This window comes from Esox lucius, chromosome 16 (genome assembly GCF_011004845.1).
Source record: "Esox lucius isolate fEsoLuc1 chromosome 16, fEsoLuc1.pri, whole genome shotgun sequence".
NCBI lineage: Eukaryota > Metazoa > Chordata > Actinopteri > Esociformes > Esocidae > Esox > Esox lucius.
Genome location: NC_047584.1, coordinates 11,951,407 through 11,974,697, shown reverse-complemented (window position 1 = coordinate 11,974,697; position 23,291 = coordinate 11,951,407). Strand labels below are relative to the sequence as shown.

The 23,291-nt window shown below is 43.2% G+C and overlaps 1 protein-coding gene across 2 annotated transcripts in view; it reads left to right on the top strand.

Annotated features, from left to right (window-relative positions):
* itgb5 (integrin, beta 5) overlaps window positions 1-23,291 on the top strand; it is a 46,146-nt gene that overhangs the window by 6,662 nt on the left and 16,193 nt on the right. For both annotated transcript variants that reach the window (XM_034286819.1, XM_029113485.2), the window contains exons 6-10: window positions 877-1,038; window positions 2,872-2,967; window positions 3,059-3,148; window positions 5,198-5,332; window positions 12,945-13,374. In XM_034286819.1, coding sequence (XP_034142710.1) covers window positions 877-1,038; window positions 2,872-2,967; window positions 3,059-3,148; window positions 5,198-5,332; window positions 12,945-13,374 — 913 coding nt within the window. The remainder of the gene's footprint in view (window positions 1-876; window positions 1,039-2,871; window positions 2,968-3,058; window positions 3,149-5,197; window positions 5,333-12,944; window positions 13,375-23,291) is intronic.

The following is a 23,291-nucleotide window of genomic DNA, read 5'->3' as shown; positions in this document are numbered from 1 at the left end:
GATTTGAGTCATGTCATAGCTGAACACGACAAGAAATATACCTAGAATGCTACAATGTTATTCAACAATGCTTCTGTATACCAATCGCCAACCTACATCTTTCCATTGTGTACTAAAGCACAGTGTTTACAGGCTGAGCATCACAAACAGTTGCCTTTGTATGCCCATGCACTGGTCCGGTTTGTTTAGTGTCATGTCATTACTCCGCCCTGTGTTGACACCTATGCTTAATCTGCTGCTACGCTGGCCTATCCCTTCTCTGTTACTCCCTTTGTTTATTAGAGGTTGTCAAAACACAAAAAAACAGGATTTAATGTCCTGGTTTATTGAAGTGATCGTGTTTTACAGGGGTGGGAACTGTTATGGTTGTACCCTGATCCTCTATCCATTTCTCAAGAGTAATCAGTTACTGTTACAGTTATTCTGTTTTCGATGTCAGCATTCCAACATGTTCTTGTCTTTCGTGCTTATCTCCTGGGCCAACATAGGTAAAGGTGTTGTGGGAGATGTTTGGTTGGGAGACAGAAACTAATTAAGACAATGACTGTTGCACTGGTAATTTCTCACAGCTTTCTTATATGCACATTTTTTTTGCATTTGTGCTCGAGTGTCTGCATATGAAATTAGGTCTCACTTAAAAAGGAGAATGTGGCTAAAAGGGCTAAAAGAAAAGCTGTTATATTATATTTCTATGCTTTTAATCCTATCCAATTGCTGAAATCCAGTTAAATTACTTTTAAAGAAATGGGCCTACAGGGTTTACCAACTTACAGAAATGCACAAGCTACAGCAAAATGGAAGAGTCTAATAAAATTTTGACTCCAACTAGGTATCACATACGGTCAGTTAATTGACCAGTTATCTTCCCTTGTGCAGGAGAGAATAGGTTGGAGAAAGGAGGCTTTCCACCTGCTGGTGTTTGCCACAGACGATGTGCCTCACCTGGCCTTGGATGGCAAGCTGGGAGGCCTGGTCCAGCCACACGATGGAAAGTGCCATATGAATGAAAAGAATGAGTACAGCGGCTCCACCGAGATGGTAAGACAAGGCTTTGTTACAGTTTAGCCATTACAACATTCCTACTAGCATTGTGCTGCTAGGCTAATTATCAGTACATTAAAACTAAGTCCCCATTTAGCAACCTCGAAACTTTGTGCCTCTTTACACTACAGTACTTTCATTGAGATTAACAAGACTTTTCAAGTTTTGATGTAGCTTCCTGACAAATTTTACTGGTTGACTCAAGTAATGTTTATTGTTGCACTATAAACTTCTGAACATTGTGTGCCGCCCCAGTTAGTAGCATCCCTATTCCCTTTAACGTCCTATGAAGTTTGGGTGGCTAATCTACAATAGCTAGCAATGCTAAAATAAACATAACATCATTCATGGTATGGTTTATGTGACTGTAAGACTTCAGAAATGCTGACCTTAGGTCAAGCTTAGATGTAAAATGGTATGATGTAATGTCCTTTTCAAAGAGACATTGAATGTGTGGATGTGTTGCACTTACTGATATGCTCCTGTCGAGTTGTGAGTAGAAGAGTGTATTTAGATATTACTTAAATGTAATATAAATTGAAATGGTGTCCCCTTATCTGTGGTTTATGTGAGTAGGGCTTTTGGGACAGATGATTTGCTTTTGAGGTTAACATCAAAGGCTAATGATAACCCTTGAGACAGCTTTTTTAAACACTGGTCTGATTTTTGATGATGACCAGAACAGGGCAGGTTGTGATAAGGTGGAATTCAACATCAGCTGACTTTTGCCAGTTCTCTCAGTCTGTCTGGTACTGCTTCCAGTAAAGCTGAAACTGACTTTATTGGGAACCCACTTAATGTCTTATTGCTACTGCTTATCTCCTGACGGCCTTAGGATGCTGAAAGGTAAAGCTGTAATTACCTTTGGAAGATTACGGAGACAGCAGTTAAGGGGTGTGTGTTGCAGTCTTGAGCAGAAATACAAATAGTAGTAGGAAGTGGTAAAAGCAGATTTCTGTTCTAAAACATCTGAGGAGGCTGATTCATCCCTGTTTAGTGAACACACAATCCATTCCAATTAATGTTAAAGAGTAATTTAATAGAAAAGAATCGTGACTCAGGTTACCATCATAATAACTCAATGATTGCTCCACAGTCATCCGAAAGTAATCAATTTAGATTTGATTAAATAAACAGTACCAGTCCAAAGTTTGCACACACTTACCCCTTCACTTGATGAAACCTGGACATTTATGTGTATGTATTAGCAGTGCCTTGAGAAAGCGTTCAGACCTGTCCTTAGGTCATGGATGGAATATGCCTCCCAGAGCAGAGCTCAGTGAAAACCACAGAGGGTTCGAAGTTGCATGAAAGTACTTGAGAGAAAAAAATAACAGGACTTACTGGAGCAATTTGAATTGCGTTCCTTGCTTAATTATTTGGGTGGGGAGGCCATTCTTTGCTTCGTTGGACAGGAATGTAAAAAAATAGAGGAGTGTTTGCTGAAAGAGCAGTAGGTCATATTCCAAGCCATGCCAGGACATTGACATTTGAGTGGAGGTAGCGGTGAACACCAATGGACCACTATGGCCCACTATTTCCGATTTCTCAATTACTGACCTTATACTCTGTCCACTATCACCATTCAGTACTCTGCTGAGCTTTACTGTAGAGTTCTAAATGAATGGACCAAAACTACTTCTGGCTCCTTTGTCCTCCTTTCTGCTGGTGAGAATGAAAATATCAAGGGACTAATGTAAACAGGCCACAGGAATCAGAGAAGCATTAACTTCCTGTCACTATCTTCTGGGCGGAGTGATAACGTGGAAGCTAGTCTTGTGAGGACTTGACAAAATCCCTTTAATATTCTCCCATGTGTTTTGTCTGCAGGACTATCCCTCCTTGGCTTTGTTGGGGGAGAAGTTGGCGGAAAACAACATATATCTTATCTTTGCTGTGACAAAAAGGCACTATGTCATTTACAAGGTATTTGTACTTGTGTATTTGCTTTGTTGTGGCCTTCGATTGTGTTAATTACTGCAAGTATTTTTAATTTTTTTCCCTGATGCTTATAAAGAATTTCACAACACTCATCCCTGGAACCACAGTGGAGATTCTCGACGCGGACTCCAAGAACATCATCCAACTCATTGTAAACGCTTACAATGTAAGTAAAAGACCGTCCTCCCATTTAGAGCAGAACAGATTGTGTGTTCTAGAGGAGGGAGAATGAAGCGGCAGGGCCAGTTACCAGACCAGGGATGCAACTCCCACCCCAGAATGTGACGAATAGCTGGAAATGAGCTTTGAAAATGCAAACAGTTTGTTGGAGGCAATGTTTTGAAACATCAAAATGTTTTTGATGTCGTTTGCAAAGATTTGTGCCCTGAAGAACCCTGGTGCGTAACCGATAAGAGGGTGTTTTTAATGATTTGGCATTGTGAAGGGAAACACTCACTCATGTCCTCTGTGCACAGGATAGCCATGGTTCTGCAACTTCATGGTCACTATACAAAGCTGGTTTATGGCACACCCTGTCTGAGACACCTAGTCACCAACGCAAAGAAAATCCATTCCCTAATATCAGTCGTTTGAAGGGAGAGTTGTTGAAAGGCTTGAAAGTCGTTTTTGAAGGGTGGGAAAAGGGATCTGTGTTCTTCTATTTTAAAATGGTAATGCAATTTTCCCTTGGTTATATGAAACTAGAAATGACACATTTATGGGAAAGCGCAGAGATTTAAATCACCACCAGTTTTCAATTTGTGTGTCATGTAAAAGAGTTAAGAACATACTGTACTTACTGTAAGCTCACTCCATAAATGCTTTGAAATATTGCCAGTGGGGCTATCCAATTGATACCTTTTGCCCAGCTGAAACGGTTAGGAGTACAGTCGCATACTTTGGAAAGCTGAGGACCTCCAGTTTGTGGACATTGTGGGGGAAGCAAACTGTCAGTGGAGAAAGAAATACTGTTGTGGCAGGGTTGATATCAATTTTTCTAAGTCTATAATCTTTTCTTCTACCAAAGTTAAGTCATGGCCTCACATGATCTTTAATTATAATGTGAAGGTGGTTTTTATAACCGTCAGAGCAGACACTCTCATAATCCATTCTCAGAGCATCGATCTTCATCTTTTGGACATTTCTGCTGTCAGCTGACCAAAACCTGACCCTAGATCACAGAGAAGCAACTATTCCACTGTGTGTCAGCTTTTAAGTGAAGAAATAAATTATTTCTCGGTCTGTTTAGAATACTAGTTTTACGTATTTGCCTGTTTTGGTCAACCTCCCCCAAAACATTCGTCAGTCAAGCTGCGTGGTTTTTGTCAGTCAGTCAAGCATTTTCTCTTTCTGTGGTTGAGAAACAACAAATTGTTTTTGCATAGTGAAGGACAAGGACACGAGAGTTAAGTCTGGAACTGATAATTATGTCAGGCACAAATTCTGTGATCTAGTCTACTTTCCGTTGACTTCACAAGATTGCATCACATTTGGTTTGTATCATGATACTATCTTTGTTGATGGTTGAGAAATTTGAACGCGTAAGCAGTTTAGCTTTTTAACACATTGCTAACCGAGAAGGAAGATGGTCATTCTCAGTTCACTGTGTTCTTTCTCCAACAGGCCAAATGGGGCAGAGATCAATCTTGGCATCATCTGTCCATCAGTCATGGTTCTGATTAGTCCCTTTACAGTGTTTTACATTTGTAGCTTTGATGCGCTGGCGAGAATACACACTGCTGCATGAAGCAGAGACATAACTGGCACGTTGCAAACAAAGCCAGGCTGCAGTGCGCACGCTCCAAACCCATTGATGTCTACTGAACCGATGTGGGTTTGCGGGGGCATTAGAAAAGACCTAATTAACAGCTATAAATCTTGCTTAACCAATACATTGTATTTCTTCTCCAATTCTGTTTCTATCCTGACTGCTAACATATTGGAAAACAGGATTTTCTAATTAGTTTTATTATAAAAATGCTGAGTGGTGGTAGATTCTGTGCCAGGGTTACTGGAAACATTTAACATTGAAATAGTATGGAAACCTCCAGGGGACCTCTATACCTACTCTGATACACACAGAGGAATTAATAGTTGGTCTATAATTCAGTCTTTCATCCCTGTTGACTAGTGGACAGTCTTGTGTGTTTTGTAAGTTAAGTTGACTACTTTTGTGTCGTTTACACCCCCTGACCCCCCCATGTCCTCTCTCCAGAACATCCGGTCCAAAGTGGAGCTGACTGTTTGGGACCAACCCGAGGACCTCAGTCTGACCTTCACTGCTACCTGTCAGGATGGACAACCTCTGCCAGGCCTCAGGAAATGTGCTGACCTCAAGATCGGAGACACGGTGAGTGTCTCGTCTTCACAGCCTGTTTAAAGCGATTGTCAGTCTGTCAGTATGTCCTGCTGTTCAGTAGTCATTCCAGTAAATCTCGGAATAGTAATATGGGGGCGGACCTTATTGGTTGTTGGAGAATATTTCAGAAGAATTCCTTATCTCCTCACTGCTTTGCTATCTTGGCTTAACATACCGGATGTCTACAGGAAATAACCTAGTTGTAATGTTATGGTCATGGAGTGCATAGTGCAGCCCATTGTAACAGGATGAAATTACAGCCTGTTGAAAGTACCTTCATGGGATATAGTATTCATCTGACCTAGTGGCCGTTCTCTACAAAGCAAGTTGTGATTTGGATGTTCTGGCTATTTCTGTCCTCCTGCTGTGATAGTTCCCATTTTGCTCAATCAAACTGTAGTTGTCCAGAGACAGTCTGTGGCTATTTTAATAAAATCAGGTGATATTAACCTTGTGTTAAACTCTACCGGGCCTATCCTTCTCGTTTCTTCTTACCACAGGTGACATGAGTAGACTGCTAACTGAAAGCATTTGTAACATTGTCCCCAAAAACCAAACAGGTGCCAAAAATACTGAGTTAATTCACTCTCTGGAACTCCATTACCTCTGGACTCCTACCAACACACACACACAATATTGTCTTGGCAGATATTGTCCAGACAAAGGTCATCCTCTTCCTGGGATAGATTAGATTGGATGAGATTCAACTTTGTCACTGAACAAGTACAGTGCAACGAAATGCAGTTAGCATCTAACCAGAAGTGCAAATAGAAGATTGCAGAAAATTTACAAGTATTAAGTGTATGTATATTACAAGTGGAATGTATATATGTGCAATGAAGGCAAATGCAATACTAAATGTAAAATTAAAGCAGATGAGGGCAGAAAATGTACAAATGTATTAAGTATAGTGAATGTTACAAGTGGGATAATAGTTGTGCGGGTACAAATGGCAATTCTGGATGTGCGATGGAGGCAATTTGAAGGAGTAAAGTAGCGTGTGCCACCGGGATTCAGAGATGGCAGCAATGAGGTCCCAGAGGTAGACCTGTATATGTAACAACTGTAAAAATGTGTGCAATGAGGCAAATTGAATGTGCAACTGAAAGGCAGGGATAGCAGAAGTGAGGTTCCTGAGGTAGAACTGTACCTGTAACCACTGAAAACGTCCATTATCAGACTATACGAGGTAGTGTCAGAGCAGTAAAAAGGGAGTAGTGCAACAAGGCCCCTGTGAGGGGAGGTGGGTATGGTTAGTGTTGGGTCACAGAGTTCAGCAGGGTTACAGTAGATGGAAAGTAGCTGTTCCTGAGCCTGCTGGTGTGGGACCGAAGAGACCTGTATCGCCTGCCTGATGGTAGGAGGGCAGTTTGTGGCTTGGATGTGAAGTGTCTCTGATAAAGCCGCTTGCCCTGTGCAGACACAGCTTGCGCTGGAGGTCTATAATGGCTGGGGGCTGGGCACCGTTGATGTGCTGTGTGGTTTTCACCACCCGTTGTAGGACCTTCCGGTCGGCTACGGAGCCACCGCTAAACCACACTGTGGCGCGGTTAGTCAGGATGCTGTCGATTGTGCAGTGGGTGTCGTGACCAACTGAACTCTCATTTGTTATGATTTGTTGTCTGCTTCTGAATGCAGCAATTGGAAATCAGTTCCAATTGTAAGGGTTGTCACTGGGAGATGGGGGTAGCGGGATAACAGGAGGAGACTGTTGTTGCTGGTGGTTTGAGTCGCATTGTGTTGGTGCCATTTAGGTGGAATTCATTTTCCATTTTCCTTTGTTTTCGCGTAACCGAACTCTTCAGAATGTTCAGGTGACCTGGGCTCGACATACGTTGTGATCGCTTGGAATTCCACACGGGTCAGATCCTCAAGCCCCTTTACATTGATCTCGCGTCTGTTGAAACTCTTAGGACGGGGCTCATATGAACACGCCACCAGACAGAGATCCGACCCTGTGGAATTCTCCTCCCAGTACCCCAGTGTCTCCCCCGCCGATTCCTTCATTGTCTTAACTGAATGCGGTGTTGTGGTGCGGGCGACTGGGAACTATTGAATGGGGAAACCCATCTCACCACGGCCAGGGCAAAGGCCCTAGCTCTGTCTTTAGTCTGAAGATTGCGGGGTTTGACGCACAGGCCTCCGAGTGCCAATCGGGGTCCTCCTAAACAGCTCCAGTGCTCTTTCTAAACGCCAATCTCTCCTCGATTCATTGAATCCTTTCGCCTTGACGAGCCGCGTCAGTCCGTTCCCTTCGCTGGTGCCGTTTTAAAGGGAGTTCCAGGACAGGCACTTCAAGGGATTGATTGGAAGGCGCATTGGGAAAAGAGCCCATGTGTCAGTCACAGAAATAAAGGACCCTGTTCCAAAGTAGTGGACTGTGTAGGCGAGCAGCAGGCCATTTGGGATGCAGACTTTGGGGATCTGGCTGCGGGCTCCCTGAGAGGCCTGATGCTGCATGTCAATTATCAAAACGTCCTTAACAAAAAGGTTTGCTGTAACCAGAGACAATGGAAGAACAAAGAGCAAAAGAGTAGAAAAACAAGCCCAGATCCTTTTCACTGCAACTCTCGCTCTCTCTCAACACTAAATATATCTCATGCATACAGATTGGGCTGTTAAGCCTAAAACAACACACTCCCTGTCTTTTCGTTTCTGTCTCAGGCTGTATGTTTTTGAATGCCGCAATCCTACAGGCATTTTAATCAAATACTTGCTCTCTGTTACTGTGCTTTGCAGAGAAAAATGGGTTGTCACAAGAATGCTATTAGACTTTTTTTCTCCATGGTAACAGTGATCAACTGTAAAGACAAGCTTATTCAGGATCATGAGAATCAAATTGAATTCTTTGGCTGGAAATTCACAAAGAAGACAGGCCCTAAACATTCACCCCAGAAAATTTCCATTTGGGGAATACCTATTTAGACCGGATGCAGCTATGATTGCCTAAATTACACAATTAAACTGTTCATATAAAAACATTATTTCCCTTTTGGTAAAAAATAAATAAAAATAGCTATATTATTTCATTAAAAAAATAAAAATTCCCCCCAATATTCTGTGCTTTTTTCTCTCTTGAACAGAAATGTAGGATTTTGCTTGCTGTCATCTGCCATGGGTTTGTTTGAGGGGAGATATTCTCAAGTCTTCTAAGTGAAGCCAGTTGAATAAAGGGTGGGTGCCATTTTTCAATTTGCACTCAGAAGCTTTCTGTTGACCAGTATAAATTCTGCATTTTACAATATGTTTCCGTTTTCACCCACTTAATTTTTGATGAGTAAATGTTGCGAAACTCGATCATTCCAGTTTTAAATAAGATAAATTGACTTTTTTAATGTTAAAATGCAATACATTTACATATAGGCCTTTTAAATGATCGTCCAGTTTACAGAAGCTGATTGCTTGGCCCTTGATTTATTTTGAGGGGACAAGTGACAACTTTGCTTACTTGCTGGGTTAATATCACCCACAATTAAATGCAAACTGCCTAAAAGTGGTGGTCACAAATTGTAAAATGTAGATGTAATTTTAACTTTCAAATCCAAAGTACCACAGATAATCAAATGTTAACAACAACATATTAAGAAAATGCATGCACCTGCATCTCCTCTTACACTCAAACGCCTCAGTTACTACCCAACTACCAATCCAGTCGGTTGCTCCAACCTCCCAGTCGTTTTCAACCTGTGGGCTAATAGGCACAATGCGTTACGATTGAACGTCTTTGCATTCGGCACTGATTGAGGTAAACTGAGGTGAATGGAATTCAATACCGTCTGATCCTCTTCTCTCTCCCAATCACAGCATTCAGGTCCTGTGGTTTGGATCTACTACTTACTGCTAGTTTCCCTAACGAGCCACATGATTTAAGGAGCTGGGTTCCTCGTGATTCACATGTCCCCTAAATCTCATTACCTCGTTAGGAAGAGAACTTCGTAGTAGATGAGGTAGAGACGAGCCAGCCATTGACCCAGAAGAAAGCAAGAAAGCCAGCTGAGAGAGATCCATATACACTAGCGTTCAAAAGTATGGGGTCACTTGGAATTCTTCCTTGCTTTTGAAAGAAAAGCTAATTTTTGGTCCAATAAAATAACATCAAATTAATCAGAAATACAGTGTAGACATTGTTAATGTTGTAAATGACTATTGTAGCGGGAAAGTTCGGACTTCTTATCGAATGTCTACATAGGCATATAGAGGCCCATTATCAACAACCATCATTCCGTTGTTCCAATGGCACAATGTGTTTGCTTATTTAAAAGGCTAATTGACCATTAGAAAACCCTTTTGCAATTCTGTTAGCACATAAAACTGTCCTTCAGAATAGTTGCCTCTTCACTGTTGACATTGAGACTGGTGTTATGCAGGTATTATTTAATGAAGCTGCCAGTCACTCTAATGTATTTGTCCTCTTGCTCAGTTGAGCACCGGGGCCTCCCACTCCTCTTTCTATTCTGAGCCAGTTTGTGCTGTTCTGTAAAGGGAGTATTAGAGCTTCAGTTGTTTGGCAATTTCTCGCATGAATAGCCTTCATTTCTCAGAACAAGAATAGGCTGCTGTTTCTGGACATTTTGAGCCTGTAATCGAAACCCACAAATGCTGATGGCGAAGATACAAAACTAGTCTAAAGAAGGCCAGATTCATTGCTTCTTTAATTTGCACAAAAGTTTTCAGCGGTGCTAAAATCATTGCAAAAGGGATTTCTGATAATCAATTAACCTATTAAAATGATTGACTTTGTGACGGTTCTCCGTTCAGGTCCATCGTGGCCGTCAGCTCCACTGGTTGTAGCAACTCCACCTCCCTCCAGGAACTGGCGTTCCACGTCCCGGAATATTTAACACACGAATCAAACGTGCCGTTCACTTATGTCTCGTTATCCCTCACACCTGTCACTAATCGGGGTTTAATCACGGGCGTATATAGGCTTCCCTTTTCTGTTTGCCTCTTGTTGATTGTGCAACCTGCTACCGTTTGTGTGCGTGAGTGTTACATGTATTGGTTGCCTCATTGAATTATGACTGCCATCGGTACTGTGCACAGACCTGCCGAGGGGCATGTGCTCAATTTGTGGGGAGAGTTGTCGGCTCACACGGACGGACGATGTATTGGAGTGAGTGACGTATGCCCATCGGATTGAGTGACTCCCGTAAAGAAGACGGATGACGCATGCCCGTCAGTGTGCGCGACGCACGTCACCAAGGCGGACCGGCACATGTCAACCGGAAAGGCCACTAGATAGTAAAGGGACGTGCTCAGCACAGGCCTACCTGTGCACGTGCCTGCCTCTAAAAGCCTGTTTACCTTATTTCATTTGAGTTACGTCCTCAACATTCTTTATTAATATCCTATTGCCCGATTTCCATTTGTTTGTTTTTACAAGTGCCAAGATTGCAACCCTTTGTTTTCTAGTCCGGGTTTTACCCGAGTACCGAAGTTCCTTTTTCCGTGTCTGAATAAATTCAATTGATTTCAACTCTTGCAACTGGTTCTGCGCCCAAATCCTGCCACCATTACAGGATTAGCAAACACAATGCACCATTGGAACACAGGACTGGTGGTTGCTGATAACGGGCTCCTGAATGTCTATGTAGATATTACATAAAAAATCTGCCATTTCCAGCTACAATTCTCATTTACAACAACAATGTCTACACTTCATGTCTTTCTGATTAATGACAAAAAAAGGCATTTCTAAGTGACCCCAAACTTTTGAATGGTAGTGTGAATATATATATATTTACTTTCCCCTGGAGGGGCCGTACTGTCTGCATATTTGGGTGAGCAGAAGGGGACTGGTCAGTGTCTTGGGGTTTCTCTGTCAGATGTGTCCTTAAGGTGCTCAATCTGGTCTGAAATGTCTTCATGGATTAGGGTGTAATCACAGTGGCAGCCAGCCCAGGATGACACGTTCCATGAATATTTGAACTCCTGAACGCAGCAACTCCCACAATCATTGTTTATTGTCAGACAGCAGTTTTGCATTAGTCTGGCCTGCAACATGCTGTTCGGTCCTTCAGGACACAGAGGCCCTCCCAGCATGCTCTCTGACCTTTTCAACACTAAGCCTGTCAGTGCTCACTTTCCATTCAATAGTGAACCTTAAAACTGAGCTGTGGCTGCAGGATCTAGTAGCGTCTACTAACTACTGCCAGGTCTCAGGGTTATTGGAGATGGGCTAGGAAACCCCCAGAGAGAGAGGTATTCTAAATGACAGGGCGCCGCTCTCTCCTTTTATTCACGGAAGCTTCAGGTCTGTTGAGTTCAATGTGGAACTTATGCCAACATCAACACTGCCTCTGCGTTGTGTGTTCGGAGAAAGAGACTGTGCGCCCCAGAGTGTCAGAGCTTCCGCTGGGAACTGACCAGTAATGCAACCGGTATCCCACCTCCCTTGACACTCTCACATTCCTTCTCCCATCACACCTCCAGGCTCGGTAATGCCAGAGGCACAGGCCCCCTGCAGCCAGGGGGCGGGGCTTTGGGATGTGGAGGAGGGATTCTTTTCCGGCCCACCCGTCCCACAGCGCTGCCTGTTTTACACCCCAATGTATCTGTAGTCTCCCTGGCTAAACTTGTGTGGTTGAGGGAACCATATATATTGAGAGCTATGTGTGGTTTAACATATTCAAACATCTATTAAGACATTAATTTGACGTACCCTTTATTTGAGGGGGGGGCAGAATGATTTAAATATATAGAATTAGAGACTGATAGATATTGAGACTACTGATTATATACAAACTCTTTAGTGTATGTTATGTTTTAATGATGGAGAACAGAAAGATGGAGGAGTGAGTGTGCTGAAATGGCAGTGAAGAAGAGGCAGCAGCTTGGACCCCTGAACCACTACATCTCTGTTTTTACAGTTGTCTTGCCTCCGGCACATAAGAATACACTCAAAAGTTTCATGGAAGCTGGTGGTATGAAACGCAAATGTACAGTACATTGTACAATGTGGTATTAGAGATTGATGGCGATATCAGTTTTACTGGGTAAAGTAATGCCTGTTGCAGTGTAGTGATGGGTGCTGTGCGGTTTGGCTGTACGTGAACAAATACACACTCACTGGAGTTGTTGTGGCAGATGAACTACAGAGAGTAACATCACCAACAGTGCATAGTTATGGTTCGTGTTGAGGCAGGCTAAATTAAAGAGTAGGTGGAGTTTCTATCTTCTTTTAACTTCCTTCCTCAGAGCAATCAAATGGGTGGAGGTCCCGTCCTGACTCTGTCATCTGCTTCTCTTGGCAGTGATTAATCAACTTTCTGACTCAAAGCAAAAGTAACACTTCTCTGATGTCTGTCTGCCTGTGTATGTCTCTATCGCTCTCTCTCAAATCCCTTTTAATCCCCCCTGTTTCTCTTGAAAGTTTTCTTCCTTTCTCTATCTGAGAGATAAGTCCTCGTGTAGATACACCCTGAAGGTCAGACGCAGTTCACTGCCAAACCTTGACGACAGCAGAACACAATTGAACTAAATCACGGTTGCACTTTCAAAATCACTGTCATTGGTTTGACAGTGATTTTTGGCGGGTACGTCCCATTAGTCCGCTTGACACGCTGACCCAGTCCCGCTGTCTCGCTCTTCTTCATCCCTTCAGGTGTCCTTCAACGTGAGCGTGGAGGCGAGAGGCTGCCCTCCTCCGGGGACCAGGCAGAGTTTCACCGTCAAGCCGGTGGGCTTCAAGGATCGCCTGGAGGTTTCCGTGGACTATCGCTGCGACTGTGGCTGCACGCACCGCGCCCGGGCCAACAGCAGCCGCTGCAGCTCCAGGGGCCAGTACGTCTGCGGCACGTGTCGATGTGACACGGGCCACCTGGGCGCGCGCTGCGAGTGCCACGAGGGCGAGGCCGGAGCCGTGTACCAGGGCGCCTGCAGGGAGGCAGAGGGGAAGCAGATCTGTAGCGGGAGAGGCGAGTGCAGCTGTAACCAGTGCCTCTGTTATGAGTCCGAGTTCGGGAAGATCTACGGCACCTTCTGCGAGTGCGACGACTTCTCCTGTGCCCGACATAAGGGCGTCCTCTGTTCCGGTACGTGGGTGCGTGCGTGCGTGCGCGTGCGTGCGTGTGTGTGTGTACGTGTGTGTGTGTGTGTGTGCGCGTGTGTGTCGTGAAGCTTCAGAGGTCTTCTCAGGTCCTGAGATTTATATCTGACTACTCATTGTAACTTTGAAATTCCCATCAGAGAAACCTGTGTTTCTTTGGGGGGAAATCAGTAACCCCAACTGTGGATTGAAATATGCGATCTGAGGATGTGAATTAGATATGAATTGGATTGGATCAGATCCAAATTGGTCTGAAAAATATAAAGTCTGTGCTTTATTGGCCCGCAGGCCTGCCAAATGGTTTTGACTGGTCTGGTAGGGAAAGTTAACATTTTACATTCATATTCTGTTGTACCTTGATAAAAATGGTATATTAGTCTAAAGCTTAGCATTGTTGTACATCACCTTAAGATATTGAGACAAGAAGGGAATGGCCTTGAGGTGAAGATGTGCTTTGCATCTCTCCGGAATGCACAGTGTCCTCTGCTAATTTGTGCACATTCGCTTCTTAATTTTTATTTAGCCAATTGTTTAAGCATGCGTAGGTAATCTATCTGCAGTTTGAGGGTCTGATAGTTGGCTAGTGATTATATCCAGAGCTGCAGAGCTGTTGGAAGTATTTTTCTTTGACCTCACTCCTGAACGTCAAGTGTTTTTTTATTTATTACACGAGTATAGTGTAATAAATATTTAGTTTGGGATAATTTTTTGACAGTTGAAGACAGGTGAAGTGCTCATCTCTGGTTTAGTGTGCTGTTCATATTTTGTTATTCTGAACTAAAGTGCTCTCCTGCAACTGCCAACGTCACCGCCCTCTACGTGCATTGCTTGTCCTTTATTGATTAATGATGCATGTGCTGATGTCATTCACATATTATGTAAAATGTTCTATATCCAGAGTCTTCCTTAAAGCCTATGTCATAGATTTGTCGCACCAGACTGGAGGCAGGCTGGGTTGCTAGCTGAGAGTAGTATTCGTGACATGCTAAACATGCTGGCCTATTGGATTCCCAGAACAACGGGTCCAGTCCAAGAAGCCTCTATGCATTTTGGGTCAAGACCTGCTGGATGTTGGCCCAGGCTCCCTGGCTTATCCCCAAGCTAACGGCTGTTTCACTGAACCACAGAGAGAGCTTTGTAACAGAGAACCGGCTCAACTCTTTGTGTATTCTGAAATACAATGCATGGGTGTATGGGGCCCTGTTTCGTTTAGTCAGCAGGACCGAACAGCAGACCAATACAAATGGACCATTTGTTTGTCTGTTGGTTGAAACATAAGACGGCCCTTAGGGTAGAGTAATAACCGGAAGGGAAGGGGTTGCAATTAAAACGTAACAGTTCAGTACGTCATACACACACACACACACACACACACAAGCATACTAGTGTATCTGCACGGTTGGCTCGGTAAGTTCCTAATGAATCTCAGTAACATTCCCCTCTCACTCTTTCCCAGCACTTTTACTAGGTTGTGTAATAGCCATTTGGTTCCCTAAACCCACAGATTATCGGAATGCTCTGACAGCTCTGTACCCGATCCATTTGTTAGATACCTTGTATACAGCACTGTGTGCAGTTTGGATTTTGATCATAGCAGCTTATTTACTCTTTGTTGGGTTGAAGGGGATCTGCTTTGGATTGAACCTGAGCAGATTCAGAACAAATCAATTGCTGGAAGGAATTGGGTTTTATTGAAGAGGAAATAAATTGGCATGGTCTCAAGAAATGGTTTCTCTGATCTAGCTAAACGCTGTATAAATCATCCAGCCTTTTAATCAAATTGAGTCTGGAAGTATTTTATTATTTTGTAGGCAGAAGTGTCCCACCATATGAGTAGAAGATGGCTGCATCAGCTTGTAGCTCTGACAAGCTATTAGGCAGAACACTACTGTTGTTTGCTCCTTGGGGTTTTAGGCTGGGTGTTTTATAAAAGCACTTTGTGACAACTGCTGATGTAAAAAGGGCTTTATAAATACATTTGATTGATTGGTTGTGTTGATATGCTTAGATAGGGGCTTGAAATATTATTAATGAATGATTGTGGTTCTTTGGCTCTTTTTCATGTCAGCCCCCTCCAGATGCGTTCTATAAAGGATAGAAGGCTAAGACCTCTGAGGCAGGAAGAATGACCCTGGCACAATTGACCTCCCTCATGGGATATAGGAAACTAGCCTAGGACTAGAAAATAAACTGTAGGACTAGCCTAGAGTCTATTGTAGCAGCCAAGTCTAGTCATGAGGCTAGGAAGCAACTCCTCTTCTGCTGATCCTCTGCTGATCCTCTTCTGATTTGATAACCATGTCACTCGGCCAAAAGCCATGCCAGCACCAGCGGGACTCCATGCTGCAAGTTGATTGGTTCCCACTCACTCAACATAAAACACTGTTGAGTGGCCCCACATGCCCTCTGAGGTTGTTCTATGGTAGTGATATTTCAATGAACCAGGAGACTTTCAATGCAGTTTTACAGACTCAGACAGACACTTGTCTGTGCCAACGTGTAGAAATCTTTATCTTGCTTATTGAAAATAGCCACGTTGAGCTCCGACCTTTGCCGTCCAACTGTCATGCCGTTACTATACCGTGACCGTTCCAGTCTTCCTGGATAGCCTCTTCCTGAATTATTTTCCTCCTACAACTTCGGCAGCTGCGCTATTGTTTGCCATGGCCCCCTCAGAGTTCGAGGTGGTCGGGTGGACGGACGGAGGCCAAGCCAGGCACACTCCACACCCAGCTGTTATCATGTCTGTGGTGCCCGGAGCTGCCACTGTGGTTATGTGAGGAAGCGCCAAGCCAAACCTTTACAGCACCCGGCCGCCTGCACAGTTGCGCTTTCTGGCCAGTGACTGTCAGTGTGGCATTGTCTTCAGCACACAATGCCGAACCAACCGCACCCACATTAAACCCGCGATTCAATCAACCAATGGATATGATGTAGTTGGGAAGGACTCCGTGTGGGACGTCCCTAATGGGGCACCAATCTGAATCCACTGTAAAAGAACAGCACTCCAGCAACTCCTTGCGGTGGTCTGGTGTCTGCAAGCTTAACAGTGGTTGTTAGCATTCTCTTTTAAGTGTGTATGTTGTGATAAGAAGCAGGGTGGCCTGGGGGGCTGTGCTTTCAGGTGGGGAATTACTGCGAAAGACAAGGCCGTAATGATGAATTGGGTTTAGGGAATTGGTAACATTGAAAGGTGAATGTTTAGCCCTCTAACATCTTAAAGGGGAATAACAGCAACATTGTATTATGCTTCAGTAACTAGCTACATTCACTTTTTCTTTTTCAGGACCCAAATTTGACAATGACAATTAAGTTACAGTCCTATATTGCCTTTCTTGTGGTATAGCAATTTACAAGCAAACATTTTGTTTTCATACCCACGTTTGGCCCCACTATCAGGTATCCAGATCAGGCAGCTAGATAGCTACTTAGATGTATAACTAACCAGTCAAGGACAAATATTGCCAAAAGCTAACTTTTCACAACCATATAAGCCTGTGTATTCCTCCATCACTCAATAGTGATACCTACAGTGGGGAGAATAAGTATTTGATACACCGCCAATTTTGCAGGTTTTCCCACTTACAAAGCATGTAGATGTCTATCATTTTTAGCATAGGTACTCTTCAACTGTGAGTGGCTGAAACAAAAATCCAGTAAATCACATTGTATGATTTTTAAGTAATTAATTTGCATTTTACTTGCTTCTTACGGAACCACTCCGTAGTTGCCCTGGCTGTGTGTTTCGGGTCGTTGTCATGCTAGAAGACCCAGCCATGACCCATCTTCAATGCTCTTACTGAGGGAAGGAGGTTGTTGGCCAAGATCTATCGATACATGGCCCCATCCATCCTCCCCTCAATACGGTGCAGTCGTCCTGTCCCCTTTGCAGAAAAGCATCTCCAAAGAAAGATGTTTCCACCTCCATGCTTCATGGTTGGGATGGTGTTCTTGGGGTTGTACTCATCCTTCTTCTTCCTCCAAACACGGCGAGTGGAGTTTAGACCAAAAAGCTCTATTTATGTCTCATCAGACCACATGACCTTCTCCCATTCCTCCTCTGGATCATCCAGATGGTCATTGGCAAACTTCAGACGGGCCTGGACATGCGCTAGCTTGAGCAGGGGGACCTTGCGTGCGCTGCAGGATTTTAATCCATGACGGCGTAGTGTGTTACTAATGGTTTTCTTTGAGACTGTGGTCCCAGCTCTCCAGGTCATTGACCAGGTCCTGCCGTGTAGTTCTGGGCTGATACCTCACCTTCCTCAAGATCATTGATGCCCTACGAGGTGAGCTCTTGCATGGAGCCCCAGACAGATGGAGATTGACCGTCATCTTGAACTTCTTCCATTTTCTAATTATTGCGCCAACAGTTGTTGCCTTCTCACCAAGCTGCTTGCCTATTGTCCTGTAGCCCATCTCAGCCCTGTGCAGGTCTACAATTTTATCCCTGATGATTTTTTTTTAGGTTCCGTCTCTCACAGTTGAAGTGTACCTATAAAAACCTGCAAAATCGGCAGTGTATCAAATTCTTGTTCTCCACACTGTATATATATTCGAGTTGTCCTCAGAGCTTTATCACAATTTATTTGGGACTGGCAACAACACTACACAACAACTGGAAATGATGATGACAATCATCAGGAAATCATTGAATCAACTGAGCATGAGTACACCGACAACAACATACTTTGGGAAGAACTCCATTTTAAATAACACCTTTCATCAGTGGCCTTTTAAATATAATTATCCTTTATCTGCTTTTGTATAGCGGTCTCCTTAAAATTACTCCTCCTAAAGAAAAGAATAAAAGAGGAATGGTGCCGGACAGTATCTGAAGCATCTTGTCTAACACAAATTTTGTCCACAAAATGGTCATCCTGCTTATAATAATACCCCTAATATACAAAGCGTAGTTAGTTTGTCCATTAGTTTGATCGGAAGGTAATCGTGTGATGTATACACACGTAAGGTCTCTGTGCCCAATTAGTTAAGGAATGGAACAGTGGTCTTACCTTGTGCTCTTTCTATTGTCTCTAAATGCCTGGATTCTTTTAGAGTTTAATTGGCAAAGGGTGGTTTGGTTTGCATGTGTTTGTGAGGTGAAATGTTTACAGACAAAGTTCCACTTAACCCTCTGAGGTTATTTCCATGTAATTACTAAGCATAAGTATCTAGGGGTTGCCTCAAGGTAATGGAGCTGTGGTTGGAATAGTTTGACTGTGTCATACTGAGAACACAGTGAAAGAACCTCTTATGACTGCAAGGGCAGCGCTCTTCTTTGATTCTGTATGGCCTGTGGAACGGAGGTCATTAAGTGTGCTCTAAATTTAGCAGGTTTGGACCGGAGCAACGATATTGGAAGGAGTGGTGTCAGCAGCCTGTCTTGGTGTATGCTGGGTGTGCACAGAGATTCAGTGTTTTCTCATGAAATGCTGTGCGTGGAAGCTATATGCTTTCTTTGAGGCCTCAGTAAACTCTGTCTTTGTAGTTCTCTGTTCTGTCACGCATCTACAGCTGGTTCTTAGTAGTAACCTAACCACCTAATAGCGCCAAGCGCCAGTAATAGCTTGACTTTGTTTTCCAGACTTTCCTGCAAACCCCCTACATTTGACAGCTTCAGAGCAAGAGCTGATGGAGGATAGAAAAATTAAAGGGGTGACATGTTTTGTTTATAAATGCGTGTGTGCGTGTATGTGTTTCTGCCTTTCACAAACAAGACTGTGCCATATGGAAAATAGAGCATTTGGAAGACTTCCTCCTACTGACATGATTGGCCTGTTTTAAAAATAGACATGGCTACCCTGTAACTAGTCCAGTGTTTGTGAAACACCCTCAAGCACTTTGGTTCAAGTGTCAAAGTGTTGTAGAGACACCCTTTACAATAGTACAAAACGTATCTTATTCTTCTCCACAGGACTAAGTTATAGTTGTTGGCCATAAACATAGACTGTAAATACCCCAGAGAAAGCAAAGACACTCTGTGGCATGGTGCCGGAACAAGATGACTGAGCCAGTCGACCAAAGGCTTAGGCTGTCATCTACCGACTACATTCACAAAAAATATGAATATTCACATTTCTAGGTTGCGATCTGGCCTACTCTACTCTATGAAAGAATCCTGTGTCGATGGGCAGTGGGGTCTTTGTGCTAATTAACAGGCCTACCGTGGCTGGAACACTGCCTACCTTCGCTGCTTTTTAACACAATGCTTGCTTAACTAAGAATACCTGTGGGTTCAGGAGAGTTGATGATCACCGCAAACCATTCATGGACACTGTTGTTTCAACCAGAAAGTCACATGGATCAAACCATTCATGGACACTGTTGTTTCAACCAGAAAGTCACATGGATCAAACCATTCATGGACACTGTTGTTTCAACCAGAAAGTCACATGGATCAGCACTTGGGAGGGAACGTTCATTTACCTGACAATCACCTACGGCTTTACAGACATCCAAGCTGCCTAAATGAGTCGCTAGAATGCAAGGAGACCAAGAAATCCCTGCTGTTGATGTCTCCTTATCTAGTGGTGCAGTTAAGGTCTCAAATTTAACCTGCGGTGGTCAGCTTGGTGCTACAGAAGAGTGCTGTGGAACATAGGGGAACCCATAGTTCCTACTTCTAGATTACCTATTGTAAAATCTACTACTCACTGTCCTGTTTTTCCATTGGAATACAGTTTCATAAGGATCTCAGGTTATACAAGGCTGAAGAAACAGTTCATTAAACATTTGGAATGGAATGGAGTCGATTAGCGTTTTATTTGTTGTGAGTTTAACACACGGTAATTAGTTGTCAAGCTGTTTTTGGTAAAGTGTTGGCAGACAGCCCAGCGTGTAAATAAACTCTAAAGCTCAGCAGTGGATCACCGAGCAGAATCGTGCCTAACATTGTCGTGCGTGCGTGCTTATTTTTCTGCAGTCCATCGCAAAAAAACTTGGGCTCATAGATAGAGTCCAAAGTTGATAAAGGTCCATACTCATGATTTTTTAATGCATAATTAGTGAAAGAAAATTGGTATTAAAATGTAAATACTTTTTGTATGATAGAATTTGCATTAGCTGAGGTTAGATTCATCATCAGAATCAACATTTCTATTTAATGTACGCCAGGATACACAGGAACTGACATGACAGTACATAGGTATCGGTATCAGTTTTAATATTGGCTGTTGTCGTTGGTTAAGAATGTTCTTATTGGTGCGTCCCTAGTAAATAATACAAGACTCACTCTCCCATTCCAAACCTGCTGTATATGTTCCTGCTTTTGCACTTTTTAAGAAATAATTCACAAGGAATTTCCTCCACTTCCTGGAGGAACGTGTCCCAAACGACGCCCTGTTCAGCACGGCCCATGTCACTCTGCTCTAAAGTGTGGGACGCACTCCAAGACTTCAGTGTAGCTGGGCTTCCAGAGGAGGGACACTGAAATATTTAATGAAATATACAGTGTGCAGTATGAAATATGCAGGGAAACTTGACCCAGGAAGGGGCTCAGAGCTCATCTCAGAGCTTCTCTTTAGTTCCGTTGTACTGATGTGATGGTGAAGGGGATAACCCCTGCAGGTCCTCTGTACTTGACAAACTCTGGGACATACAGTACATTATTTGTTTGACAGAGGTCTGTACAAATTTCCAAGAAACTTAATCAACACTTTGCCCAACTGTTACATTACCTGCCTTAATAAATGTTGTGGTTATGTATAGATAGACAATATACAAAGCAGATATTTGAGAACACAATGAAAAAGACTATACAATCATTTATTGTTTATTGTTGTTAATATTATTGTTTTCACCTGGGGGAAGTGAGTACCTTTGTTCTCCCTGAACATGAGCTGGGAAGAGTTTACAGGATTTGCTTTTCATTTTTCGGGTTCAACGCTTGTTTTGAAGACATTATAAACTCTGCTCACTACGGCACAGCTGCCTCCTGGGAGGTGGAATGGGGCTCCGTGAGTCGCCGCAGATCACCGGTTTAACCCCCAGATTTGGCTTGCGAAGCAGAAAACATTTTTTGGAGGAATTAAAAAAGCCAATGGGGTTCAGGTCTGCACTACTTTACATTGTAGCAAATGAAAAGATATACTCGAATGTTTACAAAAATGTGAGAGGTGGACTCACTTGTGAGAGTGTGTGTGTGTGTGTGTGTGTGTGTGTGTGTGTACTGTGCTAATTTATTTAATTTCTGTGCTTATAATACTGTGGGGAGGTTGAGATTAGGGCAAAAGGAATGAATACTTAGTTCTCAATTTAACACAACCCCAATTTGCGGAGTACTGAGTTCTAACACTGTCTGGTGTGTTTTCTATGATAACCATCATGTTATATCTGATTTCATGCTTTACTTGCATTCTCTTTGTTGCAATTTCATTAGCTTTTGTTCCCAGTGTTGTCTGTCATCTGACCAGCACACAGGACTATTATTTTTATACCATGTAATTGCTATAGTCTGGTGAGATGTTTTAGACATTCAATTGCTTACTCAAGACAAAACAGTCGATACCAGTATTTAAAAATAATGATATCCCACTTTGTTTGTTTACATTTGGTAAGAGGTCTTTGTCATCATACTGGTTGTCTGAATGTTTTGAGAGGTTGTCTGCAGTCTGGTCTGACATTACTGGATCAGATATTGCTTTATTGGCTGTGGATCGCTGACATGTGATCATTCAAAGTAATGTCATGCTAATACAATCTTAATTCCTCTGCACACAATACATTTAGAGTTATCATAGTTTAGAGTTCATTAGTGTTATGTAGCTTTCATGTTTGATTCTACTTATTCTAATATGTCTCCTCCCAACAAATAACAGTAATATTACCTAAAGAATTATTTGTTTCTGGAGAACATAATTTGGCTCAGCATACAGCATTATTTTGGCCCTGAGAGAGTAGAAGAACACCGACAGGCCTGCTGTGATATTGCCTGTAAGGAGAAGAAACGTAACAGCTTTTATACTGTACTGAACAAGCATCACTGGGGATAGTACAATACAAACACATATTACTGCACACACATACAAATATAAATAGAATGCTGCAGCATATGGGAACAGTTTGGGAGGTTGGAGCTAGCAATCCAAACTGTGTGTTAGCTATGCTCACAGCCAGATACTGTTTAATCGTGTCACTCTGTATTCTCCTCTGGTTTGGGGCAGTGAGAGGTTGATGGGGCGCTCTGTATTCTCCTCTGGTTTGGGGCAGTGAGAGGTTGATGGGGCGCTCTGTATTCTCCTCTGGTTTGGGGCAGTGAGAGGTTGATGGGTCGCTCTGTATTCTCCTCTGGTTTGGGACAGTGGGAGGTTGACGTGTTGCTCTGTGTTCTCTGGTTTGGGACAGTGGGAGGTTGACGTGTTGCTCTATGTTCTCTGGTTTGTGACAGTGGGAGGTTGACGTGTTGCTCTGTTCTCTGGTTTGGGGCAGTGGGAGGTTGATGGGTCGCTCTATGTTCTCTGGTTTGGGCCAGTAAGAGGTTGATGGGTCACTCTATGTTCTCTGGTTTGGGCCAGTGGGAGGTTCACGTGTTGCTCTGTTCTCTTCTGATTTGGGACAGTGGGAGGTTGACGTGTTGCTCTATGTTCTCTGGTTTGGGGCAGTGGGAGGTTGATGGGTCGCTCTATGTTCTCTGGTTTGGGGCAGTGGGAGGTTGACGTGTTGCTCTATGTTCTCCTCTGGTTTGGGACAGTGGGAGGTTGACATCTGTTACACTACTGTCTCTGTCTATTCTACTGCTGTCTATCTGGTTGATCTACTGATGTTTATCTGTCTCTTTCTGTTCTACTGCTGCTTGTCTTTCTGTTCTACCGTTGTCTGTTCTACTACTGCTGTCTGATCTACTGCTGCCTGTCTGTCTGTTCTACTGCTGTCTGTTCTACTGCTGTTCTACTGCTGTCTCTT